The following is a 27952-nucleotide window of genomic DNA, read 5'->3' as shown; positions in this document are numbered from 1 at the left end:
GTGTGGTGCATTGTGTTAACCAAAGCAGCAGCAGGAGGTTTATTGGATATGTCAACAGTCAAATATCATCATGCGACAAGGAAGCTCCACCTTATTAAATCACTAACGGTCGCGTGGTGACTCGGCGGGAGCATTGCTCGAACCTGGAGCTCCACCGGGCGGCAGCGTGGCATACTGGCCTGAACGCTTGCTCAGGAGATGTTGGGTCGACTGGCGCTTCTGGTCACACTTATGTGGCTCACAGATTCTGACCGGAGTTATTGTTTTTTTGCATTTTGCATTATTATGTTGATTCAAAGTATTTGTATTGTGGTGTTTTATTTTTTTCAATCGCAATTACATTCCTGGATATATATTTGGGGTGATTTATTTCTCCAATAATGAGGCTCACGCAAGAGCAAGAGGAGTGAGGGTATGAATTGATAGGTCGGTAATGGGGCATTTCTGCGACACAATCAAGGAAATGAATGAACAGGAATGGAGGAGGAAAGGAAACACAACATGCTGAAAGTGTTTTGTTGTGAAGGGTTAATGGGTGTAAAAAAAAAGAAAGAAAAAAAGAGTGAGGATACATGGGGGAAGGTAATATATTGTGTTCTACCCCTGTTTGAACCTCCGGAAAAAAACAGAATCCAGGAGGGATTAAATTCAATAGCAGCTTGCTGAATTGCACCTGAAAGACGAAAGAATAGATTGTGAGATGGGCTCACTGCGGTGGACCCTCCGGGAAGGGGAAGGACCAATAATTTGGCATGCACCTGTCAATCATGATGATTTATGACTTCCCATCGAGGGGAAACCGTGAGAATGTTCTTGACTGGACTCAGTGAGCCCGTAGTGTGGAATTCTACACTCAAGTGAGGAGGAAGGATGTAAAAAACGGCGTGATGTGTGGTGGTGTGTGCGAAATGGTCTGAGTCTAGAATGTAGAGAGGAAAGAACATGTACGAAAGCAAATTAACATTCGTAACATATATCTATCCCCATGAATACATAACAGACTTAAAGGCTAAGCATAATACTAAGATATAACTTCCTTAATTATTTGTGTTGGTGCTTCATTCTATCCCTGGGGTTTGACAACTGTCATAGTATTTTAGTTGAAGTTAACTGATATCTCATTGAATGAAACATTTCTTCCCTGAAAAGCTTTTCATAACATTTTAAAATGCTTTGGGCTGACAGGTTGGTCCAGGTTAGAGGTACAGTCATGGCCAAAAATATTGGCACTCTTGCACTTTTATCAAATAATGCACCATTTTTTCCAGAAAATTGTTGAAATAAAAAAATATTTTGGTATCCACATATGTATTGCTTTGGTTTTCAGTGGAACAAAACCAAAAAAGCTGAAAAAAATTAATATATTCAAACTTATTCCACACATGCCTGGTGTTGGCTTGATGGTTCGGGTGGTGGGCTTGGGATCCTTGGATCCTGAGTTGAAATCCCACTCGGCTGTTGAATTGATACCATGTGGGGTTGACTCTGCCTGTCATCCTTCGGAGGTCGGCAAAATGAGTGCCAGCATGCTGGTATACTGTGTCAGAGTAGCGACCCGTCCATGCTTGGCTACAATCTTGTGTCTGACCTCATTGTGTGCCAAATAGCCAAGGAGACTTATTAGGCAAAATCAATGCTCTGCACAGACTATGGTCCCAATGGATGGATTCCACACAGAAATCCTAAAATGGTCTGGACAATATAATTGGCACCTTTCATAAGTTGTTAGAAATAATTATATTTCAAGCAGGTGATTCTTCTTTACCTTGGAATTGAACCAACTCACCAACAACTATGGTGAGTTGCAGGTGCCTGCAATATAGAAAAAAAATCACTCGTTCAACCAGTTTGAAGAGAACAAAGGAGTCATTCTGCTGTTTTGTGTCACTGTGTGTCACAATGAGCATGGAGAAAAGAAAGAAAATCAGAGAATTGTCTGAGGACGTCAGACACAAGATTGTAGCCAAGCATGGACAATCTGAAGGCTACAAGTCCATCTCTGGAGACCTTGATGTTCCTGTTTCCACTGTACACAATGTTATCAGGAAGTTTAAGGCCCATGTCACTGTGGCCAACCTCCCTGGATGTGGCCACAAGAGAAAACTTGATCGAATATTGCAACGAAGGATTGTTTGAATGGTGGAGAAAGCACCTCGATCAACTGCCAAACAGATTAAATCTGACCTTCAGACACAAGGTACGACAGTTTCAACTCACACCATCCATCGGTTCTATGGTCGAAGACCCAGGAGGACCCCACTGCTGAGAGAGTGACATAAGAAAGTTTGGCTAGAGTTTGCGCAAACACACCTGAACAATCCAAAATCCTTCTGGAAGAATGTCCTGTGGATAGGTCAGGTCAGGTATGGGAGCATGTGCCAGAACAGCACGTGTCTGCGTCCACTTTCCGCCGGTACTCCAGGGGCCTCCGTCTGGCCATCCCCCAGGCAGATGCCAGGCCCATCCCCATCTCCTTGAGATGATGGTCAACCTGCTGCAACCACGAGGCACGTGGTCGGCCCACTGGCCTCCTCCACTCATGAGACTCCCTCACTGAGAGAATCTGGTGAGCAGGATCAGCGTCAGGAAAACGAGCCACATGTCCATACAGCCGCAACTGACGCTCACGGACTATGCAGGTAACAAATCTCATCCGAGTCTCTCTCAGCAACCGCTCGTTGGACACAAAATCCGACCAGCGATAGCCAAGGATTCTCCGAAGAGACCTGGTACCAAAGGAATTAAGTCTCCGTCTCAGATCCTTGGTCAGAGTCCAAGTCTCGCATCCATAGAGCAAGACTGGAAGTACCAGGGACCTGAAGACTCGGACTTTCGTCCTCCCGCACAGGTACCGGCAGCGCCACACCCCATGATCCAGTGAATCCATGACTCCTCAGGCCCGACCCAGACGTCTATTGACCTCTGACTCAGCCAGCAGAGACATGAATATCACTGCCAAGGTAAGTGAATCTCTCCACGACCTCAACATCCTCACCACAAACAGACACAGACAGGACAGCAGCATCCAAGATGTCAACGAAAGCCTGGATCTTAGTTTTGACCCAAGAAACCCATAATCCCAGCGACTCCGACTCCTCATTCAGCACCTCGAGGGCCCCCAAAAGGATATCTAAAGTCTCCGCAAAGATGACTGCATCATCTGCAAAATCAAGGTCCGAGATCTTGACATTCCCAAACGATGCATCGCAGCTTGATCTCTCTGACATCCTCCCTAAAATCCAGTCCATACAAGTGCTGAAAAGTGTGGCGGCCAGTACACACCCCTAACGAACTCCAGTAACAACTGGAAATAACTCAGAGGTGGTACCACCACACTTCACAGCACTCTCAGTACCAGAGTAGAGTTCAGACATCAGATCGATCAGTTTTGGTGGCACCCCACGAAGACCAAGAATCCTCCAGAGGACATCCCGATTCACTGAATCAAACGCTTTGCAGAGATCAACATAGGCTGAAAGCAGCCCCTGCCGAAACTCTCGTCTGCGTTCGGTGAGGACACGAAGAGCAAGGATACGGTCCATCGTTGACCTCTTTGGTGTAAAGCCTGACTGCTGTGGACGCTGGTGCTCAAGCAGATGGTGGCGAACCCTATCAAGAATTATCCGAGCAAAGACCTTGCCCGGCACTGAGAGCAGCGTCACCCCTCGGTAGTTGTTGCAGTCTTGGCGATCACCCTTCCCTTTCCAGAGAGGTACAACAAGGCCCCTCTTCCAATCAGTTGGGATGATGCCTGTGTTCCAGGCAGAGCACAAAACTGCATGCAACGACATGAGTGCAGCATTTCCACCAGCCTTGAGAAGTTCAGCATGGATGCCACAGATCCCTGGAGCTTTGCCCCGTTTCAACTGGTTCACCGCAGCCCATGTTTCCACAAGCGAAGGTGGACCACAGTTGATTTGAGGGTCAGCAACAGGGATCGTAACACCCTTGACGTCCAACTCGACAGCTGGGGGATCAGCCTGGTACAACCGCTCAAAGTAACCGGCCCAGCGGGCCTTCACTTCAGACTCCTCTGTCAAGAGCCTACCACTCTCTGCTCTAACTGCAGTGCTCCGAGGGATGGGCTTGGATGAACGCAATGCGCGAATTCCCCTGTAAGCGGGACGAGAATCACCTGTCCACAAGTGATGCTCTACCCCCTCACAGATTCCTCGCACATAGGCCTCCTTGTCCACCCTCAGTGCACGTACAGTTTTACGCCTCAGCTCCCTGAACAGCTCGGCTCTGCCATTCAGCCTGGCCCTGCGACTCTGGTCAATGGTATCCAGTGTCCCTTGAGAGACAAAATTCTTCTTTGCCCTGCGGTGAGTTCCAAGACATCCACCGGCAACATCAAGGACGGTGGTCTTGAAGGCACTCCACAACTCTTCAGGACCCCCCAAAGCACCCAGACCCCCCAAGTGTCTACTCAGCCTGTTCGCAAACTCCTCAGCTACTCTCTCATCCCTGAGCTTGCCAACATCCAGCCTTGGCTGGGATGGTACCATTCTCCAGGATTTAAGGTGCAGCTTTAGAATTGCTACAACAAGCCTGTGGTCAGTATTGAGGAACTGAGCACTCCGGTAGACCCTGCAGTTCTGGATCATCCTCCAGCGACCGTCAATGAGGACATGGTCAATCTCCCGTGGACAGATGAGACCAAATTAGAGCTTTTTGGTAAAGCACATCATTTATATGTTTACAGGAAACTAAATGAAGCTTTCAAAGAAAAGAACACTGTCCTACAGTCAAACATGGAGGAGGTTCAGTGATGTTTTGGGTTTTTTTTTTTTTTTTTTTTTTTTTTTTTTTTTTTTGTATACCTTGGTCGAGGCTCGTATGAGAGCTAACACACAACTCACAGCAAGGAGGCATGAGACAAGAGGGGTGGGAGTGGAAGGGACAAAACATTGTCTGGGTTACTGGGTGCCTTGAGTGTGTGCATGGCATCATTAAATCAGGAGATTACCAAGGAGGCATTTTGGAACGCAATGCGCAACCCAGTGTCAGAAAGCTGGGTCTCCATCGAAGGTCATGGGTCTTGCAGCAGGACAATGACCCCAAACACACTTCAAAAAGTACACAGGAAAGGTTCAAAACAAAATGCTGGACTGTTCTGAAGTGGTCAGCAATTAGTTCAAATCTAACTCCCATTGAACACCTGTGGGGAGATCTGAAAACAAGTTGGGAGAAGGCACCTTTCAAATCTGGGAGAACTGGAGCAGTTTCCACAAGAAGAGTGGGTCAAACTGCCAGTAGAGAGGTGTAGGAAGTTCATTCATGGCTCCAGGAAGCGATTGACTGTAGTTATTTTGTCCAAATGCCGTGATACCAAATATTAAGTCGAGGGTGTCAATAATTTTATCAATGCCAATTATTTTTATTTTCTGATTTAAAAGGATATATGAAGTCCTGAATCAAAAACAAAGGTTCTGTAATAATAACAGTGAAAAAAAACAATTGTGGAGACAAAATACTTTTGTCAATTTCAACTTATTTTGAGAGAAAAGTGTGAGTTATTTGAAAAAGGTGCAAGGGTGCCAATATTTTTGGCTACCACTGTGTGCACACTCACCTCTTAGCCATTCTTTCTATCCTGGGTTTCAGTCCTGGCCCAGCTAAAAAAAAAGCTGTCATCCCGGTGTTTCATAGGCAAGGTGTTTTCTCAATGTGTGTGCCGGATTCAAATGGAAGTTAAACTGGCTTGCCGTGTCTGCCGGCATTCGTTGTTGGATGTTAAAGATCCCACAGTTTCCTTCGAGAAGTGTAAAGCGAGCTCTCGCTGGCACCATGAACAAATTCCTGGAAGAGGGATGGCAAACCCCCCCAGCATCAGCCAATGTTTTGTAACAGTGTTGTACATCACATTTGGTGATAGCAACATTTTTGATAGCAACATTTGGTGAGGTGTCGCTCTCCTCACCTCCCCCTTCCTTCTTTCGCTCTTCCCCTCTTCCTAGGTCCCCCTTCTTCACTCATTCCTAGCTTCCCCTCTCTCCTCCTTCCCTCCATCCTCTCGCATTCCCTGCCTCCCCTCTCTCCTCTCTTGCCTTCTCTTCCTCCAATCCCTCCTCTCTCTCCCTCCCTCTTTCTCCTACCCCCACCCCTTTAACATCCCAACCAGCGAAGCGATGGTTTGTATTGGATCATATCAAATATGTTACAAGTGAATGGGAAAGCGAGTCGTTTAAAAAGGATACAGCATGGACATATGGACAGGGGAGGGGTGAAGAGGGAGATAGGTAGGATTTGGGGGGGGGGGGAAGAAGTTTCCTTCAGTGTGCATCCTGTCCAGCCCATTCCTCCCTACCCCATTGTTTCTCCAATTCTCCCTCTATGTTGTCCTTCATCTCTACTGTTGGTGTCCCACCCTACCTTCACTACTGTTCCTTTTGTCCTGTTGCGTCCTGATCCGTTTAGTGTTCCACCTCTTCCATAAGCCTTGACTGCATACAAGAAAAGTCAAACATTTGCAAGCATTGTACAGATTTCATCGACCAAATGGTCTTTCTGTCGTGAAGTCCCTTGGAAGGGAAGTCTTCTATTATATATTATGAATCATGATGTCTGTCTGTGCGTTCGTCTGTCTCCTGTTCACAGCGGCCGCTCCTCGTGCTGCATTGAAAAGCTCAACATTCACTTTTGAAATGATGGGAGAAGAACAGGCATGAGTGATGTTGATGCCAAACTTTATTTCACAACCAGGATGTTTTGAGTACTTTTGAGTCAAATCCAACCGCTGCCACCCGATGTTGCACCACCATTTTGTGGCGGGCAGTATAAGTTGCTCAAAGCTTTTGCTTTGCGTGAAACCAAGTGCAACGCAATTGACCATTTAAAATTCCATTAAATATCATTCAGATTGACAGATTAACTTAAGCCTTTTCCCGGCGATGGGGATGGGTATTTTTTCTCGCTTTTGCCATCATTTGGGACGGGTACTCTTCCTCATATTTTCATTCAGTATAATATAACATGAAAGGCAAAATGATTCCGTTACAAGATTTATTGGTCTCATTTGTGAGTGCAGTGATATGGTCTGTAGCAGACAGTCCCTTTCGAAAACGCAATTAAGCGTTACGTTACATTAATTACTAAAAAAAAAGGGGAAAAAAAAAAGGTGTGTTAAGTTGTTTTTTTTAACAACCCCTTGTTAGGGCTAAACAATCCATGACCGTGTGACCAATCAGCTGGTTCTGATAAAAACGAGCTCAAATAAGCTAAGATCCTCGTCCTCTAAATGATAACGTCATAAAAACGAATATGACGTCATTGTGATGTAGCAGGTTTGCGATAAATTACCTGTGCTAATGCCCGGCTTGATTCCCGCAAACAAAATTCAAACAGCTTGCCTTGTTTCGGAGATAATGGTATCGGCGATATCCATTAGCGGCGATATTATGACGTCAACTTTTTTTCTCGGAAGAATTTCCAAAATTGGAGATGGTTACTGCCTGCGCGTGGGCTTTCTGCATACACATGGCAAGTTTCACGAAGATCCGATGAAAACTCTGGGTTGTGAAACAAAAAATGTCAAAAAATAGCAATGACGTCATAAAAATTGATATGACGTCATATTGACGTTTCATACGTGCGGTAATTCATCTCTGCTAATGCCCTGTTCGATTCCCGCAAACATAATTCAAAAAGCTTACCGAGTTTGAGATAATTTTTAAGGCGATTTCCATTAGCGGAGATATTTTGACGTCATAACTTTTTTTTCGAGGAGGAATTTTCCAAATCGGAGATGGTTACTGTCTGTGCAGGGTGTTTTTACATGTATATGCCAAGTTTCAGGAAGTTTCGATGAAAACTGTAGGCTGTGAAACAGAAAACTCCACAAGAACAACAACGTGAGTAAGACTTAGAGATCCTCCACGAGGATCTAAAAAAAACCGGTGGCGGAGGTTGACATGGATGGGAGAGAGAGGGGGCGAGTTAATATTTTAATCGCGCAGTGAATCTGTGTTTCCCAATCGCGCTGTTACCGATTATTATGATCGTCACTTGATGATCGTGGGGAATCTGCCGTGTTGAAGTCGCGGCTAAGGTTGTTTGAAGAAGGGGTGCGGCACGTGGTTCGCTTTTACCTCACGATTTGGAGGCGCGTCCTGTGGAGAACAATTCGACTACACAGTGCACGGCGCAGTCCCTTTGAGTGCGTCATGAACAGGGATCTCTGCTGTGAAGATCACAGTGCGAACTCCACGGGATCCACGAGCTGTTCCGATGGAGGAAACGCGGTCGTTCGGGCCCCGAGAGATTGTCACACGGACCGCGGGTCCAGGGTCGGATCAACCGAGGACGAGGAGTCGGGACTTGGTTCGTGACGTTCTCTTCTCACCTTGCTCTTCCCGTTACCGTGCTGAGCATGAGCTGATTCGTGCACAGCACTATTTCAGGAACTCATTTAAATGTGTAATCATACGATGGTCTGAGTTTGGGAAAATGAGGTAAAAGGGAACAGAGATTACCGTGTAACACCGAGGTTAAAGGGTACAGAGATATCCGTGTAATACCGATGTTAAAGGGTACAGAGATTACCGTGTAATACCGAGGTTAAAGGGTACAGAGATTAACGTGTAATACCGAGGTTAAAGGGTACAGTGATTAACGTGTAATACCGAGGTTAAAGGGTACAGAGATTACCGTGTAATACCGAGGTTAAAGGGTATAGAGATATCCGTGTAATACCGATGTTAAAGGGTACAGAGATTACCGTGTAATACCGAGGTTAAAGGGTACAGAGATTACCGTGTAATACCGAGGTTAAAGGGTATAGAGATATCCGTGTAATACCGATGTTAAAGGGTACAGAGATTACCGTGTAATACCGAGGTTAAAGGGTACAGAGATTAACGTGTAATACCGAGGTTATAGGGTACAGAGATTACCGTGTAATACCGAGGTTATAGGGTACAGAGATTACCGTGTAATACCGAGGTTAAAGGGTACAGAGATTACCGTGTAATACCGAGGGTAAAGGGTACAGAGATAACCGTGTAATACCGAGGGTAAAGGGTACAGAGATCACCGTGTAATACCGAGGTTAAAGGGTACAGAGATTACCGTGTAATACCGAGGTTATAGGGTACAGAGATTACCGTGTAATACCGAGGTTAAAGGGTACAGAGATTACCGTGTAATACCGAGGTTAAAGGGTACAGAGATTAACGTGTAATACCGAGGTTAAAGGGTACAGAGATCACCGTGTAATACCGAGGTTAAAGGGTACAGAGATTACCGTGTAATACTGAGGTAAAAGGGTACAGAGATCACCGTGTAATACCGAGGTTAAAGGGTACAGAGATTACTGTGTAATACCGAGGCTAAAGGGTACAGAGATTACCGTGTAATACCGAGGGTAAAGGGTACAGAGATAACCGTGTAATACCGAGGGTAAAGGGTACAGAGATCACCGTGTAATACCGAGGTTAAAGGGTACAGAGATTACCGTGTAATACCGAGGTTATAGGGTACAGAGATTACCGTGTAATACAGAGGTTAAAGGGTACAGAGATTACCGTGTAATACCGAGGTTAAAGGGTACAGAGATTACCGTGTAATACCGAGGTTAAAGGGTACAGAGATTACCGTGTAATACCGAGGCTAAAGGGTACAGAGATTACCGTGTAATACCGAGGTTAAAGGGTACAGAGATTACTGTGTAATACCGAGGGTAAAGGGTACAGAGATCACCGTGTAATACCGAGGCTAAAGGGTACAGCGATTAGCATGTAATACTGAGGGTAAAGGGTAAAGAGATTACCGTGTAATACTGAGGTTAAAGGATAAAGAAATTACCGTGTAATACCGTGGTTAAAGGGTACAGAGATTACCATGTAATACTGAGGTTAAATGACAAAGAAATTACCGTGTAATACCGAGATTAAAGGGTACAGAGATTACCGTGTAATACCGAGGTCGAAGGGTACAGAGATTACCGTGTAATACCGAGGTTAAAGGGTACAGAGATTACCGTGTAATACCGAGGTTAAAGGGTACAGAGATTACCGTGTAATACCGAGGTTAAAGGGTACAGAGATTACCGTGTAATACCGAGGTTAAAGGGTACAGAGATTACCGTGTAATACCGAGGTTAAAGGGTACAGAGATTACCGTGTAATACCGAGGTTAAAGGGTACAGAGATTACCGTGTAATACCGAGGTTAAAGGGTACAGAGATTACCGTGTAATACCGAGGTTAAAGGGTAAAGAGCTTACCGTGTAATACCGAGGTATAAGGGTACAGAGATTACCGTGTAATACCGAGGTTAAAGGGTACAGAGATCACCGTGTAATACCGAGGCTAAAGGGTACAGAGATTAGCATGTAATACTGAGGGTAAAGGGTAAAGAGATTACCGTGTAATACTGAGGTTAAAGGATAAAGAAATTACCGTGTAATACCGTGGTTAAAGGGTATAGAGATTACCGTGTAATACTGAGGGTAAAGGGTAAAGAGATTACCGTGTAATACCGAGGTATAAGGGTACAGAGATTACCGTGTAATACCGAGGTAAGACTTCTCCATGTCTCCCTGTTCTGTGACAGTGTTTTCCATTAACTCCCTTCAATTTTGAAGTTATTACCTCCATCACCAAAGGTGGAAGGAGGTTTCTACAGTCGTGGCCAAACATATTGTCACCCTCGCACTTTTTTCAAATAACTCAACTTATTGTTGGAGAAAATTTTAATTGACAAAAGTATTTTGTCTCCACAATTCTTCATTTGACTGTTAATATTGCAGAACCTTTGTTTATGATTCAGGACGTAATATTGTTGTGGGGCCGGGTCTCGGTGGCGAGCACGGAGTCGGCTCCACCGAGAACCCAGAATTTAGGTCGCACCCTTCAGATAAATCCGAAAGGTCGCGGGTCCCTTATCAGACCGAAGATCGCCAAAAGGTCAACCACGTGGGATAGGGTCAATTACCAATTTCAATATGCCTAAGTACCCACGTCGTCCAAACTACCGGGGAAATTCACCCTCGGCAGGATCTGCACGATCCGGGCCGTTACCGAGCCGGATCCGAGTCGTACCCCGAGCGGAGAGTACCAGAATCCTGCCGGGCCGATTGCACGATTATGGCAACAATGAGGCCTCCTAATTCCCATTTGCAGCGCGGCAAACCAATGGTAGAAAGGACAAGGATGAGCTGGGACATTGAACAAGAGGGGAATTTATTAACAATAGTCGGGGGATGAGGGGAGCACGTAAGGGAAGAGCTATCCAAATAAGCAAGGAAAATAATGTACAGCAAAAAGCACTTAACAATTCTACTTATAGACGGGGCCCACGGACACGCACACGCACACACAGATACCCAGAAATGGACCCTGTCGGGTCTTTATTGAAGGTTTCCAGCTCGAGGAAAGGTGAGCTGGAGACCAGAGCTAGCATGGACCTGTCCACCTCTTGTGGTCTTCGACGTTCTGGATCAGCGGGACTCGAACCCACAACGATGCCACTCCAAGTACCAGGGACGGAGGATGAAGGACGGACGCCACGCAGCACGAGGGCGGACAAGGCAGCGAGAGCCAGCAGGCGAGGCGGTCCGAGACGACCCGGCCGGCAAACCCCAAATGCTCCCAGTCGGATCGCGCCGATCAATCATTCACTCCCTATCTTGGGGGGGGGGGGACTTCCTCTCGTAACCCCTCCCCCCCTTACTGGACGGTTTTGGCGCGCGATCCGCTCATTGCCCCTGTGATTGGCCAAAAGGGGTGCCAAGTCCGCTGATTGGACCGGGGGGTGGGGGGGGGGCATGGCGGGCGTTACGGCGTACCGCCCCTCAAACAGGAATATGAGTAATATTGTCCTGCGTTGGCTCCCATTGGCCGAACGATGGCAAACTCGCTCTCATCTCTCTGATTGGTCGAGAGAGACACCAAGTCCTTCATTGAACTCCGCCCACCGCGAGCGTTATGGCGTCAGGATACAGCGAGGCGAAGTTGTTGTTGTAAATGTAAAAGAAAACCCTGATTATCAAAATAACTCCGCAGCGCACGAACATTTAATCACCCATTAAACATAGGACGGGACCCTACCTAGAAACACATACTGAAAGAATATAACTGATCTATAGGACCTGTCTGTTGTGTGCAGCAAGCTTCCAAATTCGTAACAATATGTACTTTTAAATCAGAAAATAAAATAATGGCATTTCCAAAATTATTGACACCTGAGACTTAATATTTAGTATCACAACGTTTGGACAAAATAACTGCAGTCAAGCACTTCCGATAGCCATGAATGAGTTTCCTACACCTCTCTACTGGTAGTTCGTCCCACTCTTCTTGTACAAACTGCTCCAGTTCTCCCAGATTTGAAGGGTGCCTTCTCCCAACTGCTGTTTTCAGATCTCCCCACAGGTGTTCAATGGGATTTAGATCTGAACTCATTGCTGGCCATTTCACAACAGTCCAGCATTTTGTCTTGAACCATTCCTGGGTGCTTTCTGAAGTGTGTTTTTATCTGGAACTCTTTATCTTGTCATGCATTTCTTAACAGTTATAACTTTCCCTTTTCAACAGGAATGTTATACATTTCCTCAAAAACTCTTCCATTATTTTTCCTTGAAGGACTGGTCTCGATGAGGATGATACAGTCCGTGACTGGAACCTTTAACATAAAATAAAAACGGTTGAGATTGTAAGGTGAGTTGTTGATAATATATTGTTATGAAGGTTTTTGCATGATTTGTTTTATCATTTCAATCTTTCGAAGTTTTGTTTATCAATGGATTGTTTTTGTTTCAGATTTTATTGTGAAAGTGAAGGTGAAGTCTGAAGTTGTCGATGATTCATTCCCTCAAGATGAAGGTTTGAAGCATAAACACATGATTGATGCTGTCGTTTAATTGTGTATGATAATATTGCAATCCAGAGTAAACTTTACCACAGTGTATCCAGTACTTGTTATTTCTCCCAAGGTACAAATGTCTATTATATTTGGTATTGATTTTGGAAAATCCCAGCCATGTTATTCATTCCTCCATTCCTGTTGTTCTAATTCTTATTCTGATGTACTATACTCTATTACAGAGCGTCGGTGCTGCCGAAGCAGTTTCTTGGCAATGGTTATACTGGGTGGTTTGCCATTGCGTTTCCAACAGCAGTTGGGGGCAGGAATTTGGAATTTGTTCACAGTTCCAGCGATAGCTAGCCTACTTGAAACAAAGGAAACAGTGGGATCTTTAACGTCCAACAACTGATGTGACGCCCAGTTTAACGTCTATCCGAAGAATGGCGCACACATTGATGAATCACCCTGCCTGTGAAACACCTGGATGACAGTTTATAGACCCTGGGTCAGGATTCAAACCCAGGCTAGACGGTTTGAGTGCAAGTGTGCGTACCTCCTCGGTGATACTGTCCGCTCCATTCTTGTTTACTTGAGTTTAAACAAATCAGGGATACCAATCGCTCTCCAAACGGTAATAATGTTAATGTGGATTCTGAACATTTTTCCAGTACATCCTGAATATTTATACATTTATTTTGAGTGCTGAGAAAAATGTCCTGCGATGTCGAGTGATATCCCTGATTTCTCCCCGGACTCAATGGGAATCGCAGGCCATCGCACACGAATAAGTTCATGTCGTGGTGGTCGCTAATCAACCGTGAATGCCAATAATTTGACCATGTGACCCAGTGTCCTCTGTCTGACTACTGTTTGACTCGGAACACATGGTTGCCTTATCAGGCAATCGCGCCCTCGATGCGTACTTGCGTTACTTACCGTATCGGGTGCAGCCGAGCAGCGCTGCCAAGTACCCACCGGCTATTAAGCAGATTTTAGGGGATAACTTCCCGGCTATGCCAAGGTGCAGACCATGCTGGCTGGACCAATGGAGAAAAAGACAAAAACGAGCTGGGTACATTTATAATAGATCAAATTAATTTTAACAAAGCGAGGAAAGTTATGTGTGACAACATGTGTTTAATCACAAGATGTACAGCAGGGGATAGCAAGGAATTTATGGGTGCGGCAAAATAAATGCTATATTCACAAAAGAAGACAGTGCAGATTTACCCTGAATAAACTGAGACAATCTTAAATTACACTGTACATGACAGGTGCCATCTCTCTCACACACACACACACACACACACACACACACACACACACACACACACACACACACACACACACACGCACACACGCACACACGCACACACGCACACACGCACACACGCACACACGCACACACGCACACACGCACACACGCACACACGCACACACGCACACACGCACACACGCACACACACACGGAAAATAAGAGACAGCCCAGAGAGATGAGAGGTAGTTGAGGACTAGCGTGGTCGGTGGACCGGAGGAAAACTGAAGGTGTCTGGTGTGGGAGTGATAGGTGTAAGAGGAAAGTGTGACAGGTGCGAGTCAGTAAGGTCGCTCTGAAAAGAACGGTTGTTTGGGACTTGCCCTTGCCGATTGCTCTTTTGCGTCTACAGTGGACGAGAGATAGATGGGAGAGAAGAAGCATAAGCGAAAGACCTTAACTGAGATGTGTAAATGTTGGCTGCTGAATGCAGCCGTACACTGAGCGTCGATGATCCGGGGGTGGTCTCGGTCCGTTCTGGCAATCGCTTGCTGCTGCGCCCTCTAATTTCGGTCGCGCTGACTTGTGTCGAGATTCGCTCGGCTGCTGGAGAGCTCTCGTATGACTGCCTCGCTGAAGTGAAGTCTGCCCCAGTCCCCCAATATCTGTTGAAGTCTGCCAACGTTTGCCGATATATCCTGAAGTGTGGTGATATCTCCCTGATTACAAGCCAAATTGCTCCTTTTATGAGTCCCTGAGCGAGGGAGGAGCTAAAAATCAGATCAACCGATGCTGTAGGCGTTTCCGAGCTTCCCCATTGGCGCGCAGCAGTCGCCCCGTGCCGTAGCCATGGCCCGCCAGTCTTCGGAATCCCAAATGGCTTCATTCGACCTTGCGCCGTGCCATGCATCGGAGCTCCAGGATTAACATGGGGCGAGTTTTTGGAAGCGTTCTCTGACCCTGAACGTGTGCTGGACTCCGTTTAAGTGTGGTTATTTGGAGAAACCCCAGCGTTATCCATCCGTCTTCAAATAATCCCCAGCGCATGCTTGCGCTTCGAGTTACATGCCAAAACACTCCAATTCTCATTATACTCGTTCATTCGTTATCTTCCGAGACTAGTGAGTGTCCAAGGGGTAGATGGCAGTTTCAGCGGTGATGGAGAGGTGAGAGAAGCGCTGTGGCATTTGTGGTGAAGACATTGGGAGAGGTGGTTGTAGATGTGGAATTAAGGAGAAGAGATTGGAGATGTTCGTAGCTGTGGTGTTTGTGGTGAAGGTGTGGCTGCATGTTGTTGTGGGGATTTTTAGAAGACGTGTGGAGTGGTTGTGGTGAGCATAATGAGGGTCTGAGGTGAGACGGCAGTTGGATTTTGGCACGCAGTTTGAACGGAAAATGGCGTGCATATGCAAACGAACCTTGCTGTGCTTCCTCGCCTTCCTCGCATCGTTGCTGTTCTACATGCGTGCTTGTGTGGTTTGTGTTCAAGGTAAAGGGATGAAATAAAAGAAAGAATATAGGATCAAAGACCGAACTAAAAGCCCAACGCCATGCATCTTTTCCGATTTACCCACTTGGCATTTGGAAAAGACGAACTAAACACACAGTCGGGGCCAAACATATCGGCACCCTTGCACTTTTTTTCAAATAACTCTTTGTAATAATAATAAATAAACAAGTGAAATCCTTCAATACAGCATGTGTGGTGAAGCAAATGAGTACACTAATGTTAAAATATGCAATTTATGCTTTTTCAGTTGAAAAACAATTAAAAAGCGTACTTAATATTTGAAATGTAAAAATCTTGTTATCATTGTGATAAGCACCTTTATATATAACAGAAGGAATTAAATTGTTCGATACAGCGTGGCAGGAGGCCGCGAAAGAATGATAGCATAAGAAGAACTTGGCTTTCAGCATTCGGCGATCGGCGCGAAATGCGATGGTGGGCGGAAATAACGTCTTTCGGCGCGAAATGTGATGGTGGGCGGAAATGACGTCTTTCGTTCGTTCGTACATGAGAGGGGCGCGTTTCTTGGTTTTTTTTTCCGTCAAGCAATAAATTAAATGGTTTTCACATATATAACACATTAGTTTTACAAATTTCCATTGAAATACTCGGGTATTTCCGTCAATTCTCGCTATTTCCGTCTCGGTTATGTCACTGCATCTACCGGACGGCCGTCATTGGCTGTCTTGAGGCACGTGGGGGGGGGGGGGGGACAGGGGACACCGGATACGTGGTTGACACCGGGGACATTTCAAACTCGGTGCAATTGTATACAGCGCACACGCTGTAAACAGCTGTAATAATTCTTTATTTCACTTAATATTACAGAACCCTTGTTTTTGGTTCAGAACGTAATAATTTTCTCAATGCCATTTCTTTTTATTTTGACATTTGAAAGGATATATTAACACCCGAGACTTAATATTTGGTACCACAGCCTTTGGACAAAATAACTGCAGTCAATCGCTTCCTCGAGCCATGAATGAGCTTCCTCCACCTCTCTTCTGGCAGTTTGTCCCACTCTTTTGCAAACTGCTCCAGTTCTCCCAGATTTGAAAGGTACCTTCTACCAACTGCTGTTTTCAGATCTCCCCACAGGTGTTCAATGGGATTTAGATCTGGACTCATTGCTGGCCACTTCAGAACAGTCCAGCATTTTGTTTTGAACCATTCCTGTGTGCTTCTTGAAGTGTGTTTGGGGTCATTGTCCTGTTGCAAGACCCATGACCTTCGACGGAAACTCAGCTTTCTGACACTGGGTTGAAAATTGTGCTCCAAAATGCCTCCTTGGTAATATCCTAATTTCATGATGCCATGCATATATTCAATGCACCCAGTGCCAGAGGCAGCACAGCAACCCCAAAACATCACTGAACCTCCTTCATGTTTGACTGTAGGGAAGGTGTTCTTTTCTTTGAAGGCTTCATTTTGTTTTCTGTAAACATAGAGATGATGTTCTTTCCCTAAAAGCTCTAATTTGGTCTCATCTGTAGATGAGACATTCTCGCAGAATGATTTTGGCTTCTTCAGGTGTTTTTGGCAAACTCCAGTCAGGCTTTCATATATCTCCCTCTCTCTCAGCAGTGGGGTCCTCCTGGGTCTTTGACCATAGAACCCCCTTTCATTGAGTTGACGACGGATGGTGTGAGTTGAAACTGTCATACCTTGTGTCTGAAGGACAGCTTGAATATGTTTGGCAGTTGATTGAGGTGCTTTCTCCACCATTCGAACAATCCTTCGCTGCAATCTTCGATCAAGTTTTCTCTTGTGGCCACGTCCAGGGAGGTTGGCTACAGTGACATGGGCCTTAAACTTCCTGATAACATTGTGTGTGGTGGACACAGGAACATCAAGGTCTCCAGACATGGACTTGTGGCCTTGAGATTGTCCATGCTTGGCTACAATCTTGTGTCTGACCTCCTCAGACAATTCTCCGATTTTCTTTCTTTTCTCCATGTTCATTATGGTACACACAGTGACACAAAACAGCAGAATGACTTATTTTCTCTATTAAAACTGGTTGAATGAGTGATTTTTTTTTTTAATTGCAGGCACCTGCAACTCACCACAGGTGAGTTCAATTCCAAAGGAAATGAGAATCACCTGCTTGAAATCTAATTATTTCTAACAACTTCGAAAAGGTGCCAATCATATTGTTCGGGCCATTTTAGGATTTCTCTGGAATAAGCTTAGATTTAGTAATTTTTTCAGCTTTGTTTTTGTTTTTTGTTCCACTGCAAGCCAAAGAAATACATTTGTGGATACCAAAAGATTTTTTAATTTCAACAATTTTCTGGAAAAATTCATGCATCATTTGAAAAAAAATTGCAAGGGTGCCGATATTTTTGGCCACTGCAGTACTCATGAAATAACTGCCTTAGGTTCGCTATATGTTGTGTGCCATTTCCTCAGAGGTGTGCTTATTTTACAAAACCGCAACAATATTCTTGGATATTAGCTATGGTGTAACAGGTCTCGGGAAAAATATACAAGTTTATTTATTACGATGATTTACCACAATAATCACTGTCGTCATGACAATAGCACTCTGTATAGTGCATACTTATGCCAGGCTGAACATTTTACGATCTGCATCCGGATGTCAACCAAAATCTAACCAGCTTGTTCTTGTCACGTACCCAACTTTCCTCCAAGTCTGTCCACCAAGTTTTGTCCAAGTCGTCAACAAATTTTTGAGATATCGTGTTGTTCGTTTTTGAAAAGATTTCTCAATCGTGAAGAATCCCTTGAAAAAAATTCTGCTTTCTGGATCCACACCAAAATTTCTTTGATTCATCCTTGTCACACCCCAAACATGATCGGCAAGTTTTGTCTGAGTGTTTTAAACTTTTTGTGATATCCTGCTCACCAGTAGCAGACAGACAAACGAGTGAAAACACAACCTCCGTCCACCGGTTGGAGGATTTTAAAGTAACTTCAAAGTTGATATTTAACAACACCATGACATAATAATTGGCTCGATGGAGATGCAGTGTCGGCCCATCTCCTTAATTATGTTTATCCGTTGAACAAAATCCCTGAAATGAAACTCGCACTGCGGGACATGGGTTTGTGCTCCGACGAATCCCCCTCAAGTTTTATATAATCTCTCATTTCTTTTGGACATTTTTTCTTGTGATTATTGTAAAAAGTCTTTTGATTCATTCATTCCATTGTTTAGTTTTAATGTGATGTTTTTGTTTCAGGTTTTATTGTTGAAGTGAAGGTGAAGTCTGAGTTCGTAGATGAATCATCCTTTCAAGACAAAGGTCTGAACCACAACAATATTCTGTTTGTCCCATTGATGAACATTGATGAGTGTTGGGAGCTTGTTTCTCTCTGTGTCTCTGTCTCAATTTGTTGTTGGACTTGTCTTAAGGCCATGCACCAATTTAAACACCCAGCTCAATAATAAACCAAATTTGTTGAATTTGACCAAAGCTGTTAGACAACAAGGCCCCTCTTCCAGTCAGTTGGGATGATGCCTGTGTTCCAGGCAGAGCACAGAACTGCATGCAACAACCTGAGTACAGCATTTCCACCAGCTTTGAGAAGTTCAGCATGGATGCCACAGATCCCAGGAGCGTTACCCCATTTCAACCGGTTAAAGTTAACTTAAACTGCCAGGAGGTATATGAGAGTACAACTGTCGTACTAACTACCTCATTGTTGCCTAATGCTTGTTTCAAGGCCTTAAACACACTTTTAAACATGCCCTTGCCAGCATATAAATGTTTTTGTTTTTCAAATGCTTGTGATGTGGTATTTGTCACGCATTAGATAATCGCTCTTTGGCGATTTGCAATTAACTTTGAACGGGTTATTTATTTATTTGTATGCAACCTATGGTTGCTTGGCTGAATCGTTTTTTTTCTGGGGTGCCGCTGTGCCACTGATGCAATGCCCCCTGTTACCAGCAAGCTGGTACTCGTTTCTCTGACCTCGGAAGGATGTCAGGCCGAGTCAACCCACTGAGGGTTATTTCACTGGCATGACGGACTTTAACTCAAGACCCTGAAATGTTAAGCCAGCCACCCTTTCCGTTAAGCCAACACCAAGCTTTTTTGAACAGGTGATCATCGCCCGATTAGCAATTCTAAATGCCCTTTTAAATTTGGCCCAAAGAGTCCAGGAGCAGTTGGGAGCAACTGGGTAGGATGAGTACAGAGAGCGAGGGGTTGGGACACAAGATTTGGAAGCAGACTTGAGGCATTCGGCCTTCTCACAAGTGGAGTCTGCTGTGGTGCCATTTGAAGACTGGGAAGGGATTGAGAGGAGCATAATCTGGAGATAGACTTAACAAGGTGCCAACAGGTTTTAGAGGAGGGTGCCAAGTTTGAACGTTCATTCTTGAGGTTGGACATCAATCCATTGGGACCATACTTTGTGCAGAGTGTTGGTGCTGCCTAAGCAGTCTCCTTCGCTATTGAGCACAATCCTGGACGGGTTGCCACTCCGACACAGGATATCAGCAAACTGGCACTCATTTTGCTGACCTCAGAAGGATGACAGGCAGAGTCAACCCCACCTGGTATTAATTCTACAAACGAGTGGGATTTGAACTCAGGATTTTTTGTCGACGTTCTTACCGGGTGATTGAGGCCTAGGCCTTGGCCAAGGCTTGAGGCATACCGGTTCCACTCGGTGTTCGATCGTTTTTTTTTTGTTTGTTTTTTTTGTTTTTTCTCCCCATTACCTTCAATTTTCATCCTCCCCACTTTCCTAACATCCCCCATTCTCCCAACTAATCTCTTTCTTATCTCAAAAAGAAATAAAAAAATAAAAAAATGCCCAACAACAACAACAACACTCTAACCTTCTCGCGATTATGCTTCTTCTTCTTCTTCTTCCTCTTATCTTCCTCCTCGTCTTCTTCCTCGATTTTTTTTTTCTGCACTTTCATGACCTAATCTGTTGAAAACTCTCTCAAACATTAATATTAAAAACAAAAACGATCTTATAATGCTTCATCTTCCTCTCTCACACATGTGGTACTCTTTACTGTTTCATTATGCACTACTCTTCTGCTATTTTAACAGACTGCTCTCATTTCGAGCTCTCCTTCATTCCTTGCCTAAAAAATCCAACTATTACAACGATTCTTCTCTCCATTCTCTGAATTCGCCTTCATTGCATCCATCAAGAATTGTGTTAAATCGCATCAATGACCTCAAACTTTTAAAAACCACAGTTTGCTATGAATGTTCGCTTTCCATCAACCATTCTTTTTTTCCAACTTCAGTGCCAACTCACTCCTCTCACCTCTCACTCTCACTCTCAAAGCAACCATCCCACTCTTCTCCCTCCAAACCTCCCTCTCACCTCTCTCAAAAATTCCCCCCTCACCTTTCTCCCACCTTTCATCCCCCTCACTCATCCTTCTCAAAGTTGCCCCCCCTCTCATCCACCAAGCTGCCTCCCTCCACTGCCCTCTCACCTCCATCTCTTCACTCCCCCTCCTCAAATCCTCAACTGCCTTCTTCCTTGTCTCTTGTCCCCCCTCTCCCCCAGCACCACAGAGCCTTTTCTCCTCCTCATTCGGCTCCCTCCCCTACCCCACAGTAGGGGTATTCTGCAATACACCACACTCTTTCAACAACCCTCCTTACCTCCCCCCCTCCTCGTCCCTTGTCCTACCCTCCCCCCTCCCCCTCCCCCCCCCGCACCCAAAGCCTCCTCCCCTACCTCTTCATAAAAAGTGTGGACCTCAAATATCCGGGGTCTTCGCCCAAACCTTTCAGATCTTTCCATACAGGTTGCCACTGACAAACCAGACATAATCTGCCTAACAGAAACTTTCCTCTCCCAAGACGTGTCTGACTCCCAAGTATCCCTCCCCGGTTACTCCCTCCTCTGGTATGACAGACCTGAGCCTCGTCCTGGTGGAGGTGTTGCTCTCTTCATCAAAGACTCTATTCCTCACTCTCCATGCACTGCTCTCACTCCCCCACACCACCAGGAATACCTCTGGCTACGGCTTCCCCTCCACTCCCACCTCATGTTTATATGTGTACTGTACCGTCCACCGAACAGTGAAGACTCCATCTACACCTCACTATCCGAAAACATGGACCATCTTCTATCTTCTCATCCAAACTCTCTCTTTCTCTTCTGTGGTGACTTCAATTGTCATCATGCCAGTTGGCTAGGTGTGGGTACCTCTCTCACCTGTCATGGCACCTCAGCAAAAGCTTTCTGCGACTCATTAGGACTGACTCAATCGGTCAACTTCCCGACCCGGATCTCAACCAATGGTACTCCATCTCTTCTGGATCTGATTTTGACAAATTTCCCTGACAATATCTGCTGCTCTTCCTTCGCTCCAATCGGTTCTTCTGACCACGTCCTTGTCAAAGTGGACATCTCTCTGGCTGTTATCAGAGAACCACCTCATCGCCGTCGAGTCTGGCATTTCGCTCGAGCCGACTGGCAGGGTCTCCAAGCAGCCCTCAAACTTATAGACTGGTCTCTTATCACTACTTTCTCAAACATCAACTCATCCTGGGAATTCTTTCAAAGAAACTTGCTCTCCCTCATGCATAGATTTATCCCCTCTCGTGTTCAGTTGTCCTACCCTTCCTCACGCCCTTGGTTTACTGAATCTTGTGGCGAGGCAGTTGTCCTGAAACAACTTGCCTTTGCCTCATGGAAAGCAAACCCAACTGAGGGCAATCTCAGTTCCTTCCACAAAGCTCGGAACAAGTGTGTATCTACAATCAGGAGAGCCAGAAAACAACATCTTTCTCATCTCAAGTCTGAACTCTCAAACTTCTCTCCATCCTCAAAATCCTGGTGGCGTTTAATCAAATCTGTTTCTGGTGTATGTTCCACCTCCATCCCCTCCCTTACCTCAAATGGCCGCACTGCTGATACCACACGTGATAAAGCTGAATGTCTAAACTCGGTGTTTGTAGCTAAATCTTGTGTCCTAAACACATCACTATCTCTACCCACCTTACCCAGTCGCACCCAACTGTCCCTGGACTCTGTGTCCTTTTCTCCTGACAAGGTGGAGAGCTTGCTTTCGAACCTCGACTCAGATTCTGCAACCGGTCCAGACGGCAAAAGCCTACGTGTCCTCAAAGCCTGCTTTTCTGCTCTTGCTCACCCTCTCTCTGTTCTATTCACCCTCTTATTAGCCCAAGGTCATCTGCCATCTGCTTGGAAATCTGCTAACATCACTGCCCTGCATAAAAAAGGTGCAAAAACAGATCCCTGTAACTACAGACCAATCAGCAAGGTTATGGAATCCATCATCGCTTCAGACATGAAATCCTTCCTCTTCTCCAATGGCTTGATTTCCGATCATCAATTTGGTTTCAGATCAGGTCACTCTACCCTGGATATGCTGCTTCTGCTCTCCCATCAATGGATGGAGGTCCTCAATGCCAGACAGGAAATCCGAGCCGTATCCCTGGACATATCACGTGCTTTTGACACAGTCTGGCACCCTGCCCTACTCACCAAACTCTCTTCCCATGGTATTCAAGGCCATCTCCACTCATGGCTCGCAGACTTCCTCTCCTGTCGCAGTCAACGTGTGGCCCTAAATGGAGTTCTTTCATCCCCTCTCCTGTGCAGGCTGGAGTTCCTCAAGGTAGTGTTCTGGGCCCTATTCTTTTTCTGGTTTTCATCAATGATCTCTCCGACTCTCTGGAAAGTCCTCTATTTCTCTTTGCCGACGACTCCACCCTCTGCCGTACCATCTGTCATCCATCAGACCGGCAAGCAGTAGCTTCTTCGCTCACTGCAGATCTGGATAAAATCACAAACTGGTCCAACACGTGGAACATGTCTTTCAATCCAGACAAATCTCACACTCTCACTATGTCTCTTCGAAAGGACCGTTTAGAAAACCCCCCCATCCACTTTCTCAACAATCCTCTGGAAGAAGTCTTTTCTTTCAAGCTTCTGGGTCTCACTATCTGCCATGACCTTTCCTGGGAAAGTCACATTTCCAACCTCGCCTCAAAAGCCAGTCGCCGACTGGGAATCCTCTGTCGTGCAAAGTCCTTCCTCGGCCCTCTTGAGCTCCTGACCACTTACAAAGCTTTTGTCCGTAGCCTGATGGAGTACTGCTCTCCCCTCTGGGCTGGTGCTCCTGCCTTCCACCTTTCTCGGCTTCACGCTGTCGAAACCAGGGCATTTAGGATCATCGGCATCTCCCGCAATAAAGCTGAGTCTTTGGGCCTCTCACTCAATCACCGCAGGTAGGTCGGTGGTCTTTCTGTCTTCTACCGACTCCTCTCCAGCCTTGCCCCCCCTGCTCTCTCTGCGATTTGTCCCCACCACATTTCCACAGGGCGCTCAAGGTCCGCCAACAACCCCCTTCTGGTAAAACTACCAAAATCACGAATCACTGCTCATCTTCACTCTTTCATTCCTCTTTTTTTTTTTTCCCGCCTTTGGAATAAACTTCCTCACTCTATTCCTTCCCATTCTTCCCTCCAGGCTTTCAAAACAGCTGTTCACCACCACCTCTTATCATCCCCCATCCAAATCCTCGATCTTTTCTACCCCCGATAATCCACCCAAGCCCACTTCCTTCAATTCCCCTGCTTTCCTTCCTGAAAGTCCCTGTCATGTCCATCTTCTCTTCGCCATGTTCCCCGTCCCATCCCCATCCCTCTCCCTTCCACAGTTCACCTAATGTGTCTGTTCGCCACTGTTTTGTCCCTTCCACTCCCGCCCCTCTTGTCTCATGCCCCCTTGCTGTGAGTTGTGTGTTCGCCCTCATACGAGCCTCGACAAAGTATACAAAAAAAAAGGGATCTCAGGTTCCCAAGCCCACCACCCTAACCATTAAGCCAATACCCCGCATAGGTTGGACAGATGTTTTCTTACTGTCCTGAGAGTGGACACACTTGTTGGGGGTTTGGAATGAGCTGAGATTGCCTTCGGTTGGGTTTGCTTTCCAGAAAGAGAAGGAAAATTGTTTCAGAGCAACTGCCTCACCACTGGATTCAGTGTATCATGAGTGGGAAGAAGGGTAGGATTACTGAAGACAAGATGGCATGGATCTGTATGCAAGAGAGAGCAGGTTTCTGTGTTAGAATTCCCAGGCTGAATTGATATCAGCGGCGGTGGATATAGGAGACCAGTCCTGAAGTGAGATTGTTGTTACAGTCACTACCAATCTGCCTGAGTGAACTGTCAGACTCACTGGTGCAGAGGCAGCTCTCTGAGAACAGCCAGAGATGTTGACTCTCACAAGTATATATTACAAGATGAACCAATTGGAGCAAAGGAAGAGCAGGAGACACTTTCAGGGAAGTTTGTCATCACCAAGTCCAGAAGGAAAGATTTGTGATTGGAAGAAATCTGGGTTGGAAAGTGCAGATTGAGTCAGTCTCATGGTGTCATAGAAGACCTTTGCTGGAGTGTCTTGGTTGGTGAGAGAGGTACGAACACCCAGCCAATTTGCATGGTGACCATTGACATCACCACATATGAGGAAGAGAGAGAGTGGGAGTTGTTAAGTCATGCTAATATGCACCGTGCCCACCATGCTTCCACACGTGCATGCTCCGATGCGCTCACCCTCCCCCACACCTGTGCCAGCATGCACAGGCCACCCACTCTGTCCCACAGCATGGTAGCTCATCATGCGCTGAGGCACATAGTTAACAAACCGGCTACTCAACGTGAGCACACAGACCCGCATCGTAGCCCCGGATGCAGGTTGACAGCTCGTGTGTGGGTTTCACGCACCACACACACACAGGCACACATACCACCCTCGGGAGAGACCCTGTCCAGCCCTCTTATCCGGACATTTTATTCTCCTTTCACACAATTGCTGATGTCCACGTAACTTTGCTGCTGCATTAGCCAACGGCTCCACCTCACAACTCCTCCGGCACAGATTGATCCTGCTCATGTGGGGTGCGCATGCCTCACGTGCCAATGCCCCCCCACCCCCCCCCCCATGACTTTTAACATCCACTCTTTCACTTTTCTTTTCCTCCGGCACTATCTCTAACCTTTCCACTAATTTTTTATTCCTTTGTTGGCTTTTATTTTGTCCTTCATATCCCGTGCCATCACCTGCATCATGGCCAACAAAATAATCATATCATATAGCCATTGGTATTGAGAATCTGCTGCTTCTGGGGGTCTTTGGGGTCGCTGCAGAATTTGAGGATACCGAGTAGTGGGGGTGACTCCACCATGCCCTTAAAGGGTCCTTCCCTTACGATGTCCATTGGGGTTCTGCTGATATCTAACCAGTGTGCGTCGTCCTGGTTCTGATCTCCTTGGTCTGACATAGTGGTTGTTTTATAAATTTTACGCTGACTACACGCTCTGCACTTTGGCTTTGAAGTGCGATTCCTCATACCTCAGGTTCAATCCCACACTCCGGACACCAATGTTAGTGGTCGGTTGGAATGGTTACCCAGTTCAAATCTGGTGGGTCACGTCAAAGTATTAAATTAAATTAAACTAGAACGGGCACTCGGTAGAGCGCATACCTTCGCCGCCGCAACTTTTTTCCGGGCACATTTGAAAAACGTCCATGACGTCACAACCGTCAGTCCGATTGATGTCAAATTTGGTGTGTAACCTCCTTGAAGGCAGTCCAACAAAATGGAATGATAAACACTGAAAAATTAAAAAGTTGAAAAATGACGTCAAAAGATGTCATTTTTCAACTTGGAAATAACGTCATCTTTTGACGTCATTTTGACGCACTTCCGGGAACGTCACGTCCAATCGGGGACTACCATTCTGAAAGCTCGTAGTTCACTGAACGTTTTAACGTTGGTTTCATGTCAATAGCTCTATTAGATCTGAAGCTATGCCTACAAGTATATTTTGACCTTGAGTGTGACCTTGACCTTGACTACAGAGTTGATTGGCAAAACCTGAACATCAATAAACAGATATTTTGGTACTGATCCTAATGCCTGGATTTGGGAGACTTTGCTTTATAAATCATATAGATATTTGAATGTAAAATATCAGGACATTTTAGCCACAATTGAAAAACGTCATGTTCAAACGTCAATGACGTCATAACGGTCAGTCCGATCGAAGTCAAATTTGGTGTGTGACGTCCTTAAGGTAAGTCCTACAAAAGGGTATGATCAAAACTGATGATATCGAAAATTGAAAATTTACGCCATCTTGTGACGTCATTTCGACGCACTTCCGATGACGTTATGTCAAATCCGACACTACATATCCGAAAGGTATCTCGTCATGGAACAATATGGCGGTGGTTGCATGTCGATAGCTGTATTATGAAGGAAGTTATGCTCAAAAGAGTGTTTTTGACCTTTTCGTGACCTTGACCTTGACCTTTGACCCGATCACTCCCAAAATCTAATCAAATCGTCCTTGGATACTCACGAATCATCCCACCAAATTTCATGCAATTCGGTTTAATACTTTCTGAGTTATGCGAATAACAAACAAACACATATTCACAAATAAATAAATACACAGCGACCAAACCATTACCTTCGCATTCTGCGAAAGGTTATTAGTCACCCGCTTTGAAGACCTCTTGCCAGATCCTCACTTCCAAAGCCACATAATATGCAGGTTGGGGTCCTCAAATCGAGTGAGTGTCGTGCTGATGGGCGTCACGTGACTGATCTGATCTGGGGCCAAACGAGCCAGTTGCATGACGCAATTTTAAGGCAGAGATCAAGTATATTGCAAAATAAACAATGGCACTGGGAGGAATCAGAAGGCAATCATAAACAGTGGTATATGTGCAGTTATAAAATGAACCCCTTCATTCACTACCGGCATATGCCTCCACAAACCAGTGAATGAATGACAGATCCTTAAATAGCTAAGTCCTTCGGGCCCACATCCACACCACACAATAGAGATTGAGAGAAATGACAAGACAGATGAGAGTTGGTCGGCAAACCCGGAAAATTCATGCAGGATCACCGCTTTGAGGTCTCGCGCTGGCAAAACCTGCTGCATCTGGGGAAACGGCATTGAGGGACACAACTCGGCGGAGTGGGTGGAGTGTCAGCTGCATGGGGCATGGCTTCTGCTCCATGAGATAAGATTTATGCAGCCTCCCAGCGTCACGTACTTCAAGTTCCCCACCCTGATCCCTGTTGCACCCACCTTTAAAAACCTCACCCACCAATGTCACTGATGATTATTGCCCCTCCCCTCCTCCTCACCATTGGTCCGTATCCTGGTCAGAGAGGGGGGGGGCAAAACCCTCCCCCGACCTTTCACCTGATTTTGCAAGCTGTCACGGCCTCAAAGGGACGATGATCTTTTTCCTCCTAAAGTTAGCATTCGTGGCCTCGCGAGGACTTCAGACACATTTAACACGGATTTTACAAAGGCAAGGACATGAAACATAGGCTCATGGGGATGAGGATTTTTTAAACACACACTTGGACA

At 45.7% G+C, this 27952-nt stretch overlaps 1 protein-coding gene across 1 annotated transcript in view; it reads left to right on the top strand.

Annotated features, from left to right (window-relative positions):
* The first annotated feature begins 7990 nt into the window (after positions 1-7990).
* The window catches only part of LOC147009162 (uncharacterized), a 49774-nt gene continuing 29812 nt past the window's right edge, over positions 7991-27952 (top strand). The window contains exons 1-3 of the mRNA XM_085862990.1: positions 7991-8322; positions 12761-12823; positions 18778-18840. Of these exons, the coding sequence (XP_085719116.1) occupies positions 8166-8322; positions 12761-12823; positions 18778-18840 (283 nt within the window). The 5' untranslated portion in view covers positions 7991-8165. The remainder of the gene's footprint in view (positions 8323-12760; positions 12824-18777; positions 18841-27952) is intronic.

The sequence above is a fragment of the Eptatretus burgeri genome, chromosome 17, assembly GCF_056783735.1.
Source record: "Eptatretus burgeri isolate ZD-2024b chromosome 17, Ebu_testis_v1, whole genome shotgun sequence".
NCBI classification, from domain to species: Eukaryota; Metazoa; Chordata; class Myxini; order Myxiniformes; family Myxinidae; genus Eptatretus; species Eptatretus burgeri.
The sequence above is the reverse complement of the archived record's forward strand: the minus strand, read 5'-3'. Positions and strand labels throughout refer to the sequence as shown.